Source organism: Solanum pennellii, chromosome 2 (genome assembly GCF_001406875.1).
Source record: "Solanum pennellii chromosome 2, SPENNV200".
Taxonomy (NCBI): domain Eukaryota; kingdom Viridiplantae; phylum Streptophyta; class Magnoliopsida; order Solanales; family Solanaceae; genus Solanum; species Solanum pennellii.
This window is the reverse complement of record NC_028638.1, coordinates 58,847,516-58,861,777: the sequence shown is the minus strand read 5'-3', so window position 1 is coordinate 58,861,777 and position 14,262 is coordinate 58,847,516. Positions and strand designations below refer to the sequence as shown.

Genomic DNA, 14,262 nt, shown 5'->3' with positions numbered 1-14,262 from the left:
TTAGCTTTTTGGTTGGGATCATCAGAGAATTTGTAAATATATAGATGGTAAAATATATCTTTTTCAATCAATACAGTATAATATTTTTGCTAGTGAATTATTGAGTAAAATTTATAAATATATGCACAATAGAATATATTTTTTTCAATAAACAATATAACATTTATAAATGTGGATCATCATGAACCATAAATTTTGTAAATATATGAATGATAGAATATATCTTTTTCAATCATCACTATAATATTTCATGTAATATTTTGCAATAAAATAATAAGTATAATATTTCATGTAATATTTTGCAATAAAATAATAAGCATATATAAGTGATTGTGCGGTACAAAACAATACAAATATTTAAATCTCTTTTATTAAATATAGTTTTGTAAACTTTTTTAATAAAATCAATTATTATACAAATTTATCAAGATTATTCTAAAAGTGTTTTAAAAAATTTAAAATTTTACTTCATTGAATTTGTCATATTATTTTTTTTTACTTATATAATATTTCATAATATTTTTAAATACTAAAATTCTTACCTTTATAATACATTCAAAATATTTTTAAAATTTAATTATTTGACAATCTAATTGGTTTGAGCTTCAATTGTTAAATCTCAAAGAATTGAAGACAATTGTACAGAGTCAATATTAAAATATGATTGATCCAAATTGAAGTGAGTTAGAGAAACTAAGAAATAAAAAGTAACTATAAATTTAATTGTGTACATTTTTTAATTATAATTACATCAATTATAAAATTTTAAAAATATATATCTAATAAATAATAAGAAATTAGCAACAAACCATTAAAAATAATTTGATTAATACTGCCTTCATTCTTTTATGGACTACCATTTTATATTTATAGTATATATATAACAATTAAAAAAGAACAAGTAATAATAAATACTTAAGTTTTTATATTCTACTTAGTTATCTCTTTTATGTGTGTATCATTTCATCTGCGTTTGACTCTTCGTTTAATCTTGCCTCTTAATTTGTTCTTTATTTTTTTTTTTTTTTGCATCTTCAGTATATTTTGGTAACTGAATTTGGAGGTTATTCCCCTGAATAGTGCTAGATTCTCAAGAGTATCTAATAAATAAAAGTAATTGCTTTTTTAATTCACCATTATTTGTAATAGTTTTTATTTTTAGAGTTAAATTATAAAAATTTTAATCAACATTTTAGATGTATTCTTTTATGATATTGCTATGCAAAAAATTACAATTTACAATACTTTTTATATAGTTTTTGAATATCTAAATTTTTTGTTTATAATATCGAATAAATGTAATCAAATTTAATTTTAAAAATTAATAAAATTAACTTTTGAAAAATATAACATGATACCTAAAAGTGGATAAAGAGAGTAATTATTATTATTTTCTTTATGAATTTTAAATTATGATCTAACTCTGGAGGGATAGATGGAGAGTGGTATTATTAAGTATTCAGATATCTTATTCTTCTTCTTTTTTTTTTTTACTAATTATATATTGTTTTATTTTGTTTTGTTCATCGTGTTATTTTATTTTTGATCTTTTTTTAATTGATGTGTTTAGAAAATTGAAAATCTATCGTAAACAATTTATCTATCTCACGTATATATTTTAACTATAAATTACAAGTCTTAATTATTTGATGTGTAAACATGGGTGCAAGTGTATGTTTTCTGGGCCCACATATGTTTATCGTTAGCTATGATAATGAAGTTAGTAATAAATAATTGCTAAGCATATTGGCTAATTTTTTATGTCTTTCTCAGTTTGCTATTTGTCTCCATAGGGGCCCCTCTATTTCATCCTATATATAACTATCCAATTCATCCACTTTCTTTATCCCCTTTCTTAACAACTTTTATATTTTTACAAAATGATCAAGTTGAGATGCAAAAAGTTCTTCAGAAGCAACTCAAAGGTTGCAAGTAGTAATGCCGTCGCAGCAGATGCCAAATTAGGTGGTGAAATAAAATGGGAATTACGTCCAGGAGGTATGTTGGTACAAAAGAGAGAATGTGCAGAGAATGATGGAGATTCAATTATCACACTTAGAGTCTCTACTGTTACTCAATGCCATCACATTTCTATACAACCAACTTCATCTTTTGGTGAGTTCTCCTTTTTTGGGTCACTTTTACTATATACGGTCAAAATAGTTTTAACTAGCAGGTCATAATCCAACATGATTTATTTTTTACTTTTTAGAGAAAAAAAAAATCGAAAGTTTTATTAACTTTTTCCAACTATAATTCCCAGTTTTAAATTTGATTTTGTGTATTTAAGTTTTGTCTAAGTCAAATTACATTATTTTGACCGACTCAAATAGTAGTCATGTAATTTGTGAAGTCAAACAGATATAACTTGTTATCAATTCATTTAAGCTTAATTAGATTGTTGCATTGTACTAAACTAGGTGTGATTTATTGATGACAGGAGAATTAAAGATGATATTGGCAATGGTAACTGGTTTAGAACCAAAAGAGCAAAGACTATTATACAAAGGGAAAGAAAGAGAGGATTGTGAATACTTGCACATGGTGGGGGTGAAAGACAAAGATAAAGTGTTACTCTTTCAAGATCCATCTATAAAAGAGAGGAAACTTGCAACAAATGGACATGTCCAAGTTATAGGATCCACTTACCACACCATTTGTGTCTAAAGAGTAACATTATTAGTATGTGCAAATATTTCTTGCCTTTTCTTTAAAAAAAAACTAACCCCCAACCCCCCTCCCCTCCCCTCCCCTCCTCATCAAGAAAATGAGTGATGATGGATCAAGATTGGTGATAAGTATATGCTCACCAACTTAGATCGACTAGATTATGTTGTTGTTTTTATGGTGTGTAATACCAAATTTTAATTTTACTATGCCTTTGTAGCATATATCAAAATTCAAAATTAATGTGTAATCTACTCCTGCATCTCGATTAGGTTATCGAGTTTGTAAATGTTTACTATACTAATTTTAATTTTCTATTCTAATGTTTTATTATTTTCACCGTTTGAACATATATGAGACATCTCTAATAAACATATATTTGATCCTTTTTTTTTTGGTGGACCACTATACACTTTATAATTTATATGAGAAATAATTACTGACTATGTAATGATTTTATATTAATAGAGGGGTTCTAACCATTTCTTTTTTTATTTAGAGTTTTATTCTCAAGCTCTAGTTTGATTGGAAATAAGTTATTTTATAAATTAATTATTTAAAAATTATGATTTAAAAGTAACACTGTAATCCCAAAATAAATTATTTTACAATCCAAATTAAACACAAAAAAAATCATATCAAAGTTAATTAATATTTTATCCTCGGGTCTCCTACACGGCTAGGTTGAAAATATGGCCTATGGCGATGGAGTGCATCATTTAATAATGAAAAGTTGAGCCAAAAAGAAGAGAGAAAAAAGTCACTGCAAACAGAATAAAAATATGGCATATTTAAGGAAGATTGATAAAGAAGGAGGAGTAGAATTTACATTTTCTACCCTATTTTAGTAGTGAATACTATAAATATAATGGTGTTTGTTTTTGTAAGTTCAGGCGTGATGCTTTGTTTTTAAGAAGCAAGTAGGGAGGGACCCCAAATTCACTTGCAAGTTCATTAGTGAATTGTGATGTTTGACAATCTGGAAAGCAACATTATGTTAGTTTATTGGTAATCGGTCTTAATTTTAGATAAGAGTTTGGTGTTTCACATTGTTTGGTCAGTCTATTTCTAACTATTTTAATTACTTAATACTCCAATTTCCTCTCACTTGAAACCTTATAAGTTTTCTAATCAATTAAATGAATTTTTTCTTCTTCAAGCCTGTAGTAAAATTTCTTTTTTCATGAAAACTAACCGTTACTTGCTTTTGGGATTAGGACCGTTCAAAATTGAATCAAAATTATCGATTTTGAACGAATTTTTTTTTATTAATTTATCAATATTGAAATTTGTTAACGGTTTTGATTTTTTTAATCAAATTATCGATTCTTAACGGTTTGAGTATAAATCCGCTAGATATATATGTATTTGTCGGATTTTAAAATCATTTTATTTGTCTAAATTAATAGATTGTAACGGCTTTCCCTAATTAGAGGAGTAATTAAGAATTTTCAGAATACATGAAGATTTAATTCTGAAAATTTAAATGAATTGAATTCCTTAATATAAGACGAAAATTAAATAATGGATTCGTATTTGATTAATTTCATTTTATTATTCTTTGAAATAATAAATTTATTAGTATTACTAATAGAGGCAAAAACATGTATATCTCCGTCATGTAATTTGATTTATTACATTTTATGATATCTTAAAATAACAAATTCATTAACTAATTAGTTATATATATNGAATACATGGAGATTTAATTCTGAAAATTTAAATGAATTGAATTCCTTAATATAAGACGGAAATTAAGTAATGAATCCACATTTGATTAATTTAATTTTATTATAAATAATAAATTTATTAGTACTACTAATAGAGGCAAAAACATGTATATCCCCGTCATGTAATTTGATAGATTACATTTTATGAAATCTTAAAATAACAAATTCATTACTTAATATATATATATATATAAAAGGGTAGACCGCTGAGGGGATTCACCCGAACATTATCGACAAAAAATTACGTTGCATATTTAAGGTATTTTAAAAAAAATATTATTTATATATTGATTTTGAACTACCTGAATATAAGATTAGAGGTTGACTTAGTGGCTTCGGGGTTTCAAATCATTACTCTTTTTTTTCGAACCCTCTTAATGAAAATCCTGAATCCACCACTGTATATATATAATCAATATATTATGTATCCAACAAAATAAACATATAAATATATGAATATCATATAAGTACATTCATATGTATCATAAAAATATCTAGTATTAATTTCGTGTATTTGTTATATATGTCTAGTATTAATTTCATATATCTATTAATATGATGTAATATTAATTTCATGTATTTAGTTTAGATGATCTAATTTCAATTTCATGTATCCATTATTAAATTGATGTATCAAGTACCAATTTCATAAATTATATTAAAAAAGAAACAAAACATGCTCGGATATATAGTAAGTATATTCATATAACTATGTGTATCTAAATATGAAAAGTAAGTGAAACACACGAGTTTAGGAACAAATGACGATGTGTATTACTTTTTATAAAAATCACCCAATTTTGGAAATGGTCAGCTATTAATGTTTGAGATACATTAAAATTGAAAAATATAATACCTAAATTTGTAGAACTTTTTAAAATTGAGCTTCAGAACGTAATAAACTTTAATTTAGATACAAACAAGGTAAGAAAGATAATTATTTAATATCATATTTAAGAGATCTGTTTATCTGTTTAAATTTTTTAAAATATACGATATCAATATTACAAGTAATAGTATGCATAACAATTTTAATTTTAAACTATAGATAAATATAGTATATATGATAATAATGTATGAATAGTTAGATAGTTTTACGCTTATTATAATGACATCATACATAAGCATGATCTTTAACTAAGCTTTAACGAATAACTATGTCCTTCAACTTTGAATGTGCACAAATAGACATTTAAATTAGTATAAAATTGTACAAGTAGTCACTAATGTCCTACACGACAAAATACACATAAGACGTCATGTAGAATACAAAGTTGCTATGTAGGACGGATATATCTATTTACTCAATTTTATAATTTTAAGTATCTATTTATACACGCTCAAAATTTAAAATCATAATTATCAACTGACATTAAATTAAGAATTATGTCTATGCGTTATGCGTATTTTAGTACAAATTTGATCTTATCCGCCTATTTAATACCCTCACGTGTTTGCCAATTGCCATGAGAGCAGAAGTATTTGACAATTTATCTTGTTTGTTTGGGCTTAGAAAATGAAAGGGTAGTCACCATCGAGTGGCCCAATAACAGGTTAATGCCATTATTTGACAAGTTGCGTCTTCCTTTTCCTTTAGTCCTTGTTGGTTGTTACTTGTTTCCACTCTATTTTTTCTACAGTTTTCAAACAAAATTGCCTTACGTTTCTACCTTCTTTCATTTACTCTCTTTCTAATATTTGTAATGTTAAAATTGTCAAAACAAAACTTAATAACTATTCCAAAATTAATAATTATAAAAATTTCCAATTTTAAAGTAACTAATTTTAAAATAAAATAAGTTCTTTCTCCTGGCAGAATAAGACCTAAAAAGATAGTTATATATTAAGCCTTACAAAACTGAAATAGCCAGCCTCGTACGTCTTCCTCATCCAAATTATAGTAAAAATTCAATTCCACCATTAGATCTGTATATTCCAATTTCTGCAGTAACAGTAGCTAAAATAAGCAACAATGGCGGCAGTGATCGAGCACAAGTCTTACGCTAGAGTTGGACTGCTTGGAAACCCTAGCGATGTTTATTTTGGGAACACTATTTCCTTCAGCCTTGGAAATTTTTGGGCTTCTGTTCGTTTGGAACCTTCTATAGATCTCGTCATTGTTCCTCATCCTTCTCATGATCTCGTCCAGTTCAATTCAATTTCTCACCTGGTATCCTATCTTAATACTTCTCCTTTATTCATCTGTTTTACTTTTACTGTTTTCGGTTATCAGGATATATTAGAATTATTGACATGCCAATGCTTTTATACTTTGGGATTGAGTTTTGGTTATACTAATTGCTCAATTGATGATAGCTAATTCTGATTGGTGTTTTCGTAATCAGGATCATAAATTTAGCATTTTTTTTTAGTTTCTATATATGTGGATTCTCTTGCAGGTTGATTGAATTCGACTTAACACTTGTGCTTGTTGGCTGTCAGGTGAACAGGTTGCAGAATGAGGGGTACTATGGAGGGGTTCGTTTACTTATGGCAATCATTAAAATATTTCACAACTATTGCAAAGAGAGCAACATCACCTTACATGATGGGAATTTCACTCTCTCATATGACACTAACATTCCCCGCCAGGTAGAACCTAACATTGCAAGATTTATCTGCCCTTCAATGGATAAGTTTTGTGGATTGGAATCACGTTAGCTAATTGTTGTTAAACTCTTTATTCTGTTACTAAACGTTCTTTGACTTGAAACTGCTCAAATATTGAGTGAGCTTCTGTTTATATGGTCCTATTGTTTGGTTTTGGAAATGTCTTTTCGTAGGTTTTACAATTTATCTAAAATGTCTTAGTCGAGTAAAATAATTCTTTAATTTCAACCAGGCACAATCAAAACCTACACCTCGGACGTTGAAACTTTACATACTACCTTCTGGATTTTTAGCTATGCAAATAAATTAGGAGTGAAATACATGCTTGTTTCAATCATAACTGACATTACATCACACTACTTCATGATCATGATCTGAATATGGCATTGCTATATGATGAATAAGATAAATAAAAGATTTGATTTATCTCATGTTGAAAAAGTTTGATTAACATATCAAATACTTTCCACATCTCAGACAGGGCTTTCAGGTTCTAGTGCAATCGTAAGTGCTGCACTGAGTTGCCTTCTTGATTTTTACAAAGTCAGACATCTCATCAAAGTTGAGGTAAGGCCGAACCTTGTCCTTAATGCAGAGAAGGAACTTGGAATTGTTGCAGGTCTTCAAGATAGAGTGGCCCAGGTGTATGGAGGCGTTGTATATATGGTGTGTATGTGTGATACTCTTTTTTCTCTTTGACAAGTAGCTTGTAGTTGTAAAGTTAATATTGCATGTTCATCTTTTAACCTTTATTTTGCAGGACTTTGGCAAGAATCACATGGATGAATTAGGTCATGGCATATATACACCCATGGATGTTGATCTTCTCCCATCTCTTTATCTGATCTATGCAGAAAATCCCAGTGATTCTGGAAAGGTTTGTACTTAATGTGCAGAATATGAGTGAAAAATCTCTGTTGTCTGGCCAAAGATTCTATAGATGAGTGTTATTTGCTTAGCCATGCAATGGGTTAGAATATTACATTTTGGTTTTCACTTCACACTAAGAATTAGACAACGAGTATTGATGTAGGCTTATAGTCCACGAGGCAGCCCCTTTATTTTCAGTAATTATTTAACAGGGTAACCTCTTATATAATTCCAGTATTTATTGAATATTTTCCAGACAATGGATGACATAACAATTGCAGCAGGTTCTCAAGGAATTGTGAATATCAGTGTCCGGATTAACTTTGTCACTAAAAGTTACTTTGTTGACAGTAGTTACAAAATATAGATGATACTTTTTTTTCGAATGCAGGTACATAGTACAGTTCGACAAAGATGGTTAGATGGTGATAAATTTATAAGATCAACCATTGAAGAGGTTGCAAATATAGCTGTGGAGGGACGGAAAGCTCTTCTTGAGAAGGACTACAATAAGTTAGCAGCCCTCATGAATCACAATTTTGACTTGAGAAGGTAATATACATGCTTAGTTTAATGAGGGTTACATTTGTTAATATCTTTTATGTGCTTCGTGGCGTCCCCAACAGCTATTTGATAGTGTCATGTGTCATGACCTGCCACCTTACCCTTCAAATTTTGCACTGGAAGAGGGGACGAAGAACCTAAAGTTGTGGAGAGGTTAGTGGAAGACTCTAGAATAACTTAGAAGATATCGTAGAAAGCTTTAGAATTCTCTAGACTAGTAGAGAATTCTAGAGCATGGACTAAAGTATATATAAGTGTGATATGTAAAGTAAATATTATTTACTAGGCCCTAGGAAGTAGTATAAATAGAAGGGTCTCTCGTTTGGAAGGCTTCCAAGAAGCAAGCAATCACCCAAGTTGTAAATAATCTTTCGAGCAATACAAAACCTTCTTATAAAACTCTCTTGTCTTTCCTTTCATTCTCTTAGCGACCTTAAGTGTAAATGACTTACTTGAGCTTACAAGACCTTGAAAGATTAGTGAGTAAGTAGTCGAGTGGTGGCTTTAGTGAGACTCTCTTACTCCGTGACAATATCATGACCCATTTGTTTTCATGTTATTACTTGTAACAATTTCATGTGCTGTCACAATGCACTTTTACCTCCCTTTTGCATCTTATTTCATAGTGTTATGATATACTCAAATATTGCTAAGATTTTATCACAGAAAGCAGGTAATATGATCTGCAAATCGAATACTTTAATATTGTGGGCCTACTATGTAGGCGTATGTTTGGAGATAATGCCCTTGGAGCTATGAATATAGAGATGGTTGAAATCGCTCGAAAGGTAGGTGCTGCTTCCAAGTTCACAGGAAGTGGTGGGGCTGTGGTTGTGTTCTGTCCGGATGGAACTTCACAAGTGAAGCAGCTGGAGGACGCATGCCACAAAGCTGGTTTCACTTTCCAACCAATTAAAGTTATGCCTTCGTTTCTAAACGAAACTGATCTTCAAACTCTGAAATCAAAGTGAAAATGATGATCTGCTTTCAAATATGGCGAGAGTCCTCTTTATTCTTTAACCTTTCATTGGCATATGCTAAGCGCTTTTCACCAAGTATGTAGCAGCTAGTATAGATAGTTTTAGTTACAATTGTTTTGCTGCTATTGTAATGCATTTCGGGAAGCGCTTACTTTACAGTTTTAGCGTAAACCGTCATTAGATTCACATATTTTAACTCCAATTGTGTGATGCCAATTATAATTACTACTAAATCTGTTAGAATATGGCATAGTTTGCACTTCTAGCTTTCTTTAGTTGTTGGTAAATTGCCGACAAAAATTTCCCTTTTTAGTGGAAAATGAAATGTTTGATTTCATTATTGCCATAAAATATTGAAGGTTTAGCGACAATTGTTGAAATTAACACTACATATTCAGGGCAAATATATACCAGACAAAATAGAACAACAAAGGGGTTCTGGAAACAGGTACGCAAATCATCGAGAAAGCCGAAGAAAGTTATTAAAGGCGAATCGAAAAATGAAACATCTGAGCAAACAAAAAGAGGAAAATATAGCCCAAAATTTATGAAAACTAAATCACCAAGAAATCTAACTCATATAGTAGTAGAATACCGATTACACCAAGAAGCTTAACACCTCTCATTCTAATTATTTTTTCAATATGGAAACGACAAAAACACATCTCGATAAGCAATGAAAGTGCTATTAAATACTATAACCTCAATCACAACAATTAGCAAGTGAGAAACTCAGCGCTGAATGGCGACAACTGAACTTGGGATAACACAGTAGACTCTGCACTAACCAGTAGGATCTGTAATTTGGCAAAGAAGTACTTCGAAAAGAATATATGGAGCACTTTTCATGGAACTATCAACCTCATCCTCCTTTACGTACTTCAAGAAAAATTGACAAGACTGCCAAATATATTCAGGTGAACAGGGAAAAGATGTTAAACATTACAAAGATGTTACACAACTACATCTCACTCCTTTCTAACAACAGAGGATTCCTGAATCTAAGTGGTCATTCCCATCATTTGACGCGGGAAGGTCCAAGAAGAATATATACAAAACAAACTCAAACTAAGAAACTGAATAAAGGTAACAAGCCCGAAGACACATTGACGTAATTTTTCCCTGGTAAAGTTCTCTTGCAGAACTTAATCTGAACACAGGGAAGAAATAAGTTCAACAGGTGTGTGTGCCCAGATTGGGAGGTCCAAAACTGACTGTTTCATTTTTTCTTCTTGTGCAGTCCAGACAGCTTCAACAACATCACAAAGTTTTGATATGTTGCCAATTACAGCCTCCTGTGCTTCAACCTGTACCAAGTAATTCATAATAAAAATCGAATTTAGCACTTTCAAGTTTAAAGGTTGCCTAAAGGCAATAACTTGCTTTGATCACAGAAGTATCACAAGGATAGAAAAGTAGACAATAAAGGGAGTTAGCAGACTTTGTCATTTTGGTTAGCTGTACAATTCCAAATTTCTGCTATAATGACTAAGTCTGTGATTCATTATCATCTAAGGGCTCCGATTAGTTCAAGGAAAAGATATTTGACCTAAACAATAAGTTCAACGAAAGGATAAGAAGTCTTAGCAAGGGGAGGGAAGCATAATGAATTCTGGTAAATTTCATATCTCGCTCTCTTTTCTTCTCTCTCTCTTTCTTTATTCTTCCTGCCCTAAAGTACAATTTCCCAAATCACAGGCAACTCAATGGTGATAATAGAGGGAGATGATTGAAGCCGTATAGTAGATTTGTCTATTACTAATTGATTGTAATAATTAGTCACATTTCATTCCAAACTTAGTTTAGTATTGTCGTTGTTGCTGTAATCCCGATTGACTGTGGAATGGAATTGAATTTACTGTTTGAACCTTATCGTGAATTTGAGCTCATTATGTTTGGTACCAGACCATTGATATTAACCTGTGTATCGATGACAGGCTGAAGCTACACGATTGTAGCAACAGGAGGAAAATCTCAGGGAACTGAAGAGTCAGCTTCAGAATATATGGGGAGCAACTGACACGAACTTGGAGGAAGTGAAGATGATAATTGAGGACTCCCAGACCTCATTAGCAAGGATGAGTGGAAGGATCAATGGCTATCAAGCAAATCCGAAGAAGGCTCTCGCAGAGGAGGGAGCTACTAGCAGGGGTGATGGAATACTGCCAAGGCCAAGGGGGATCGCAATTGATGACAGTCCCTATGATTCTGTCCCCAGCAGATGAGGTAACTCTCAATTTTCACATGGATTTTAGTTCTCAGTTTTCGAGGGTGAGGATCATAGAACGTGGCTAAGGAGGTATCAGAGGTATTTTAACTCCTATAATATTGAAGATGGTGATAAAAAATTGGAAGCTGTCAACCTGCATTTGGAAGGAAGGGCTGAGGCTCGGTATTTCTCTTGCACACTCCCTTGCCGCAACATCCGATGGTTTGAGTTTTGTAGAGAAGTGGTCTGGAGATTTTAGGATAAAAAACAGGACTCTACAGTGGAGAAGACAAGCTAAGTCAAACCACCATTGGAGAGCCTTGCTTGAGAAGTTTGAGGACAGAGGATTTGTAACCCAAATGTGCCAGAGGATCACTTACTGTCAAGTTTCATTGGTACACTGAAGGAAGGGGTGAAAAACCTGGAACCTGTTTCACTATCTCACACAGCAAAGTTTGCCAAATGGCAAGAGAAGATGGTGGAGGCCATTGCAAGGAGGAATCAAAGGGTAAACAGTAAGGGGCCTTATAACTAACCATCGGTGCACTGGTCGAATGAAGAGAGTGGAAGGATCTGACAAGCCAGAATACAGGGCACACCAGGGGCTTATTGAAGATGTGGAGAAAGTTACCATCCTTGCTATGTTTGCTAGGGCAAGCAATTGAATCTCCTCACTGTTGATGAACAAGGAGTAGAGGAATTTCCATTGGAGAACACAATAGAAGGGGAGGAAGCACCTGGCCTGTCTCTCTCTCACACGCTTTCTTTTCTTCTCTCTCTTCCCTATTCTTCTTGCCCTAAATTACAATTTCCCAAATCCCAGGTAACTCAATGGTAATAATCAAGGGTGATTAAAGCAGTTGTGTTGATTGCCATTTTCATTCCAAACTTAACATTGTTGCTATAATAATGAATTACAATGGAATCAAATTTAAAACGGTAAATCATACCTGAGTAAGGAGCTGATCAACAAGAGGTTGGCAAGTCGGATCCGATGACATGACCGGCGGGTTGAATGATAGAGTGTCCCTTTCTTGATAAGGAGTTGGCTGACTTTGCTGCATTTCACTCAATGTTGTTGATAAAAGTTCCCACTGGTTGATCTCGTTTTGGTATCTCTCTTTGATTTTCATGAGCACCTTTTTCTTCCTTTGCAGTCGATTCTTCTCCTCAACTGCCGGATCTTTTAGCTTCGGAGCAGCGGTTGGGTTAAGATGAAACTTCTTCCGACGCTTGTAGACGAAGCCATCCTCGTTAACGAGCTCCAGTTCGTCTTCGTTTGCCCAATTCCCTGCCGCCATCGAATGAAATTCAAAATAAAATTGCAATAGCAGTTGCACTCCTCTTTGAAAGAGTAAAGCGCAGACCCTATCACTGGAGTATTTTAGGAGTTGTGAAAATAATACCAAAAATCACCAATCAATGAATAATTGATTTATGTCATTTTTCTAATAAAATTGTGAAATTTTTATCCAAGTGTATAATTGTTTCGAATTCTTGGAAATAATTCTTTAATTTATGAAATTTTTATGAATCGAATTAAATAAGCTATGTATATATATTAAATGTAGAAGAGAAAGAGAGGGAATAATTTAGGATTAAGGGCAAAATAAAATGGGTCATTATATTTTTTAATGGGTCGGATTAGATGGGTGGATCACTAAACGATTTAAATGGTATTTTTTATTTTTTTAAAATTTTGATTTGTTATATAAACAATTAATGTAAATAAATTTTAATTTAAAAAACAATTTAATAGATTGAGTGACTTTCTGAGAAAAGTGTGGATAGTTGAGTGACTTTTTGAGAGAAGAGTGCATAATTGAGTGACAATATGAAGTATTAGCTCGGAGATAAACTGATTTTGAAAGAACTATTTTCATATGTCCATGATATTTAAGGAAATTTTAGCTAACTAGTCAAAAAAATTAACTTATTTAGTGATAATATTCATACTTTAATAATATTAATAAACATGTCAAAACTGTCATTATTTTAAAAATAAATAATTATTCTGATATTATTAATATTTTCTCTCTTATTATTTACATTCTTTTTTTTCTCTCTCATAGATTACACATATTCTTATATTTATGTAATTGGATAGATATTAATGTCATTTTAATTTTTCTATCTCTTTTCTTAAGCTTATCAATTTCTCTCTCTTACTTTCTTTTTAATCAAATCCCCGAATTTTTGTCTCTGTAACGATTCAAAAAAAAAGAATTATATAAATAAGAATAAATAGGTATTTAAGGGCATAATTGTCCTTTCACGTTTTAAATGAATAAATAAATAAATAAATAAAACAGATTTGTATTTATTTATTTTAAATGTTATTTGACTAATTCTTGAATTAGTCTCCTAATCCAATTAGTCCTCTCTCTCTCACGCTTCTTAACTCCCTCTCTCACGTTCTCCATCTTCCTCACATTATTTCTGCCAAAATATCAACAGTTTTCATGCTTGAAGAACTAACAAAAATTTTTAAGCAAAAGAAAAAGTAATCAAAACGTCAAGGCTAAGAGAGGTTTGTCGAGAGAGGTGTACGTTGAAGTGAATTGGGGGTGGTTTAGAGGAGTTTTCCGGGCAGCAACATTTAAAGTTTGAACTTCGATTAAGGTATGGGTTT

The 14,262-nt window shown here is 31.3% G+C and overlaps 3 protein-coding genes across 3 annotated transcripts; 2 read left to right on the top strand and 1 right to left on the bottom strand.

The window, feature by feature from the left end:
- The first annotated feature begins 1,834 nt into the window (after window positions 1-1,834).
- LOC107010390 (BAG family molecular chaperone regulator 2-like) lies at window positions 1,835-3,006 on the top strand. The gene is made up of 2 exons (XM_015209672.2): window positions 1,835-2,115; window positions 2,441-3,006. Exons 1-2 carry the CDS (start codon window positions 1,881-1,883, stop codon window positions 2,665-2,667), a joined length of 462 nt encoding a protein of 153 aa, XP_015065158.1. The 5' UTR covers window positions 1,835-1,880; the 3' UTR covers window positions 2,668-3,006.
- A 3,197-nt stretch (window positions 3,007-6,203) lies between these two features.
- On the top strand, window positions 6,204-9,654 carry LOC107008640 (glucuronokinase 1). Its single transcript, XM_015207759.2, has 6 exons — window positions 6,204-6,567; window positions 6,840-6,989; window positions 7,485-7,673; window positions 7,768-7,884; window positions 8,269-8,429; window positions 9,166-9,654. Exons 1-6 carry the CDS (start codon window positions 6,370-6,372, stop codon window positions 9,410-9,412), a joined length of 1,062 nt encoding a protein of 353 aa, XP_015063245.1. The 5' UTR covers window positions 6,204-6,369; the 3' UTR covers window positions 9,413-9,654.
- A 609-nt stretch (window positions 9,655-10,263) lies between these two features.
- LOC107009300 lies at window positions 10,264-13,042 on the bottom strand. Its single transcript, XM_015208609.2, has 2 exons — window positions 12,581-13,042; window positions 10,264-10,728 (listed from the first exon to the last, which is right to left on the bottom strand). The coding sequence occupies exons 1-2, from the start codon at window positions 12,929-12,931 to the stop codon at window positions 10,567-10,569; spliced, it is 513 nt and encodes a 170-aa protein (XP_015064095.1). The 5' UTR covers window positions 12,932-13,042; the 3' UTR covers window positions 10,264-10,566.
- Between the last annotated feature and the right edge of the window lie 1,220 nt (window positions 13,043-14,262).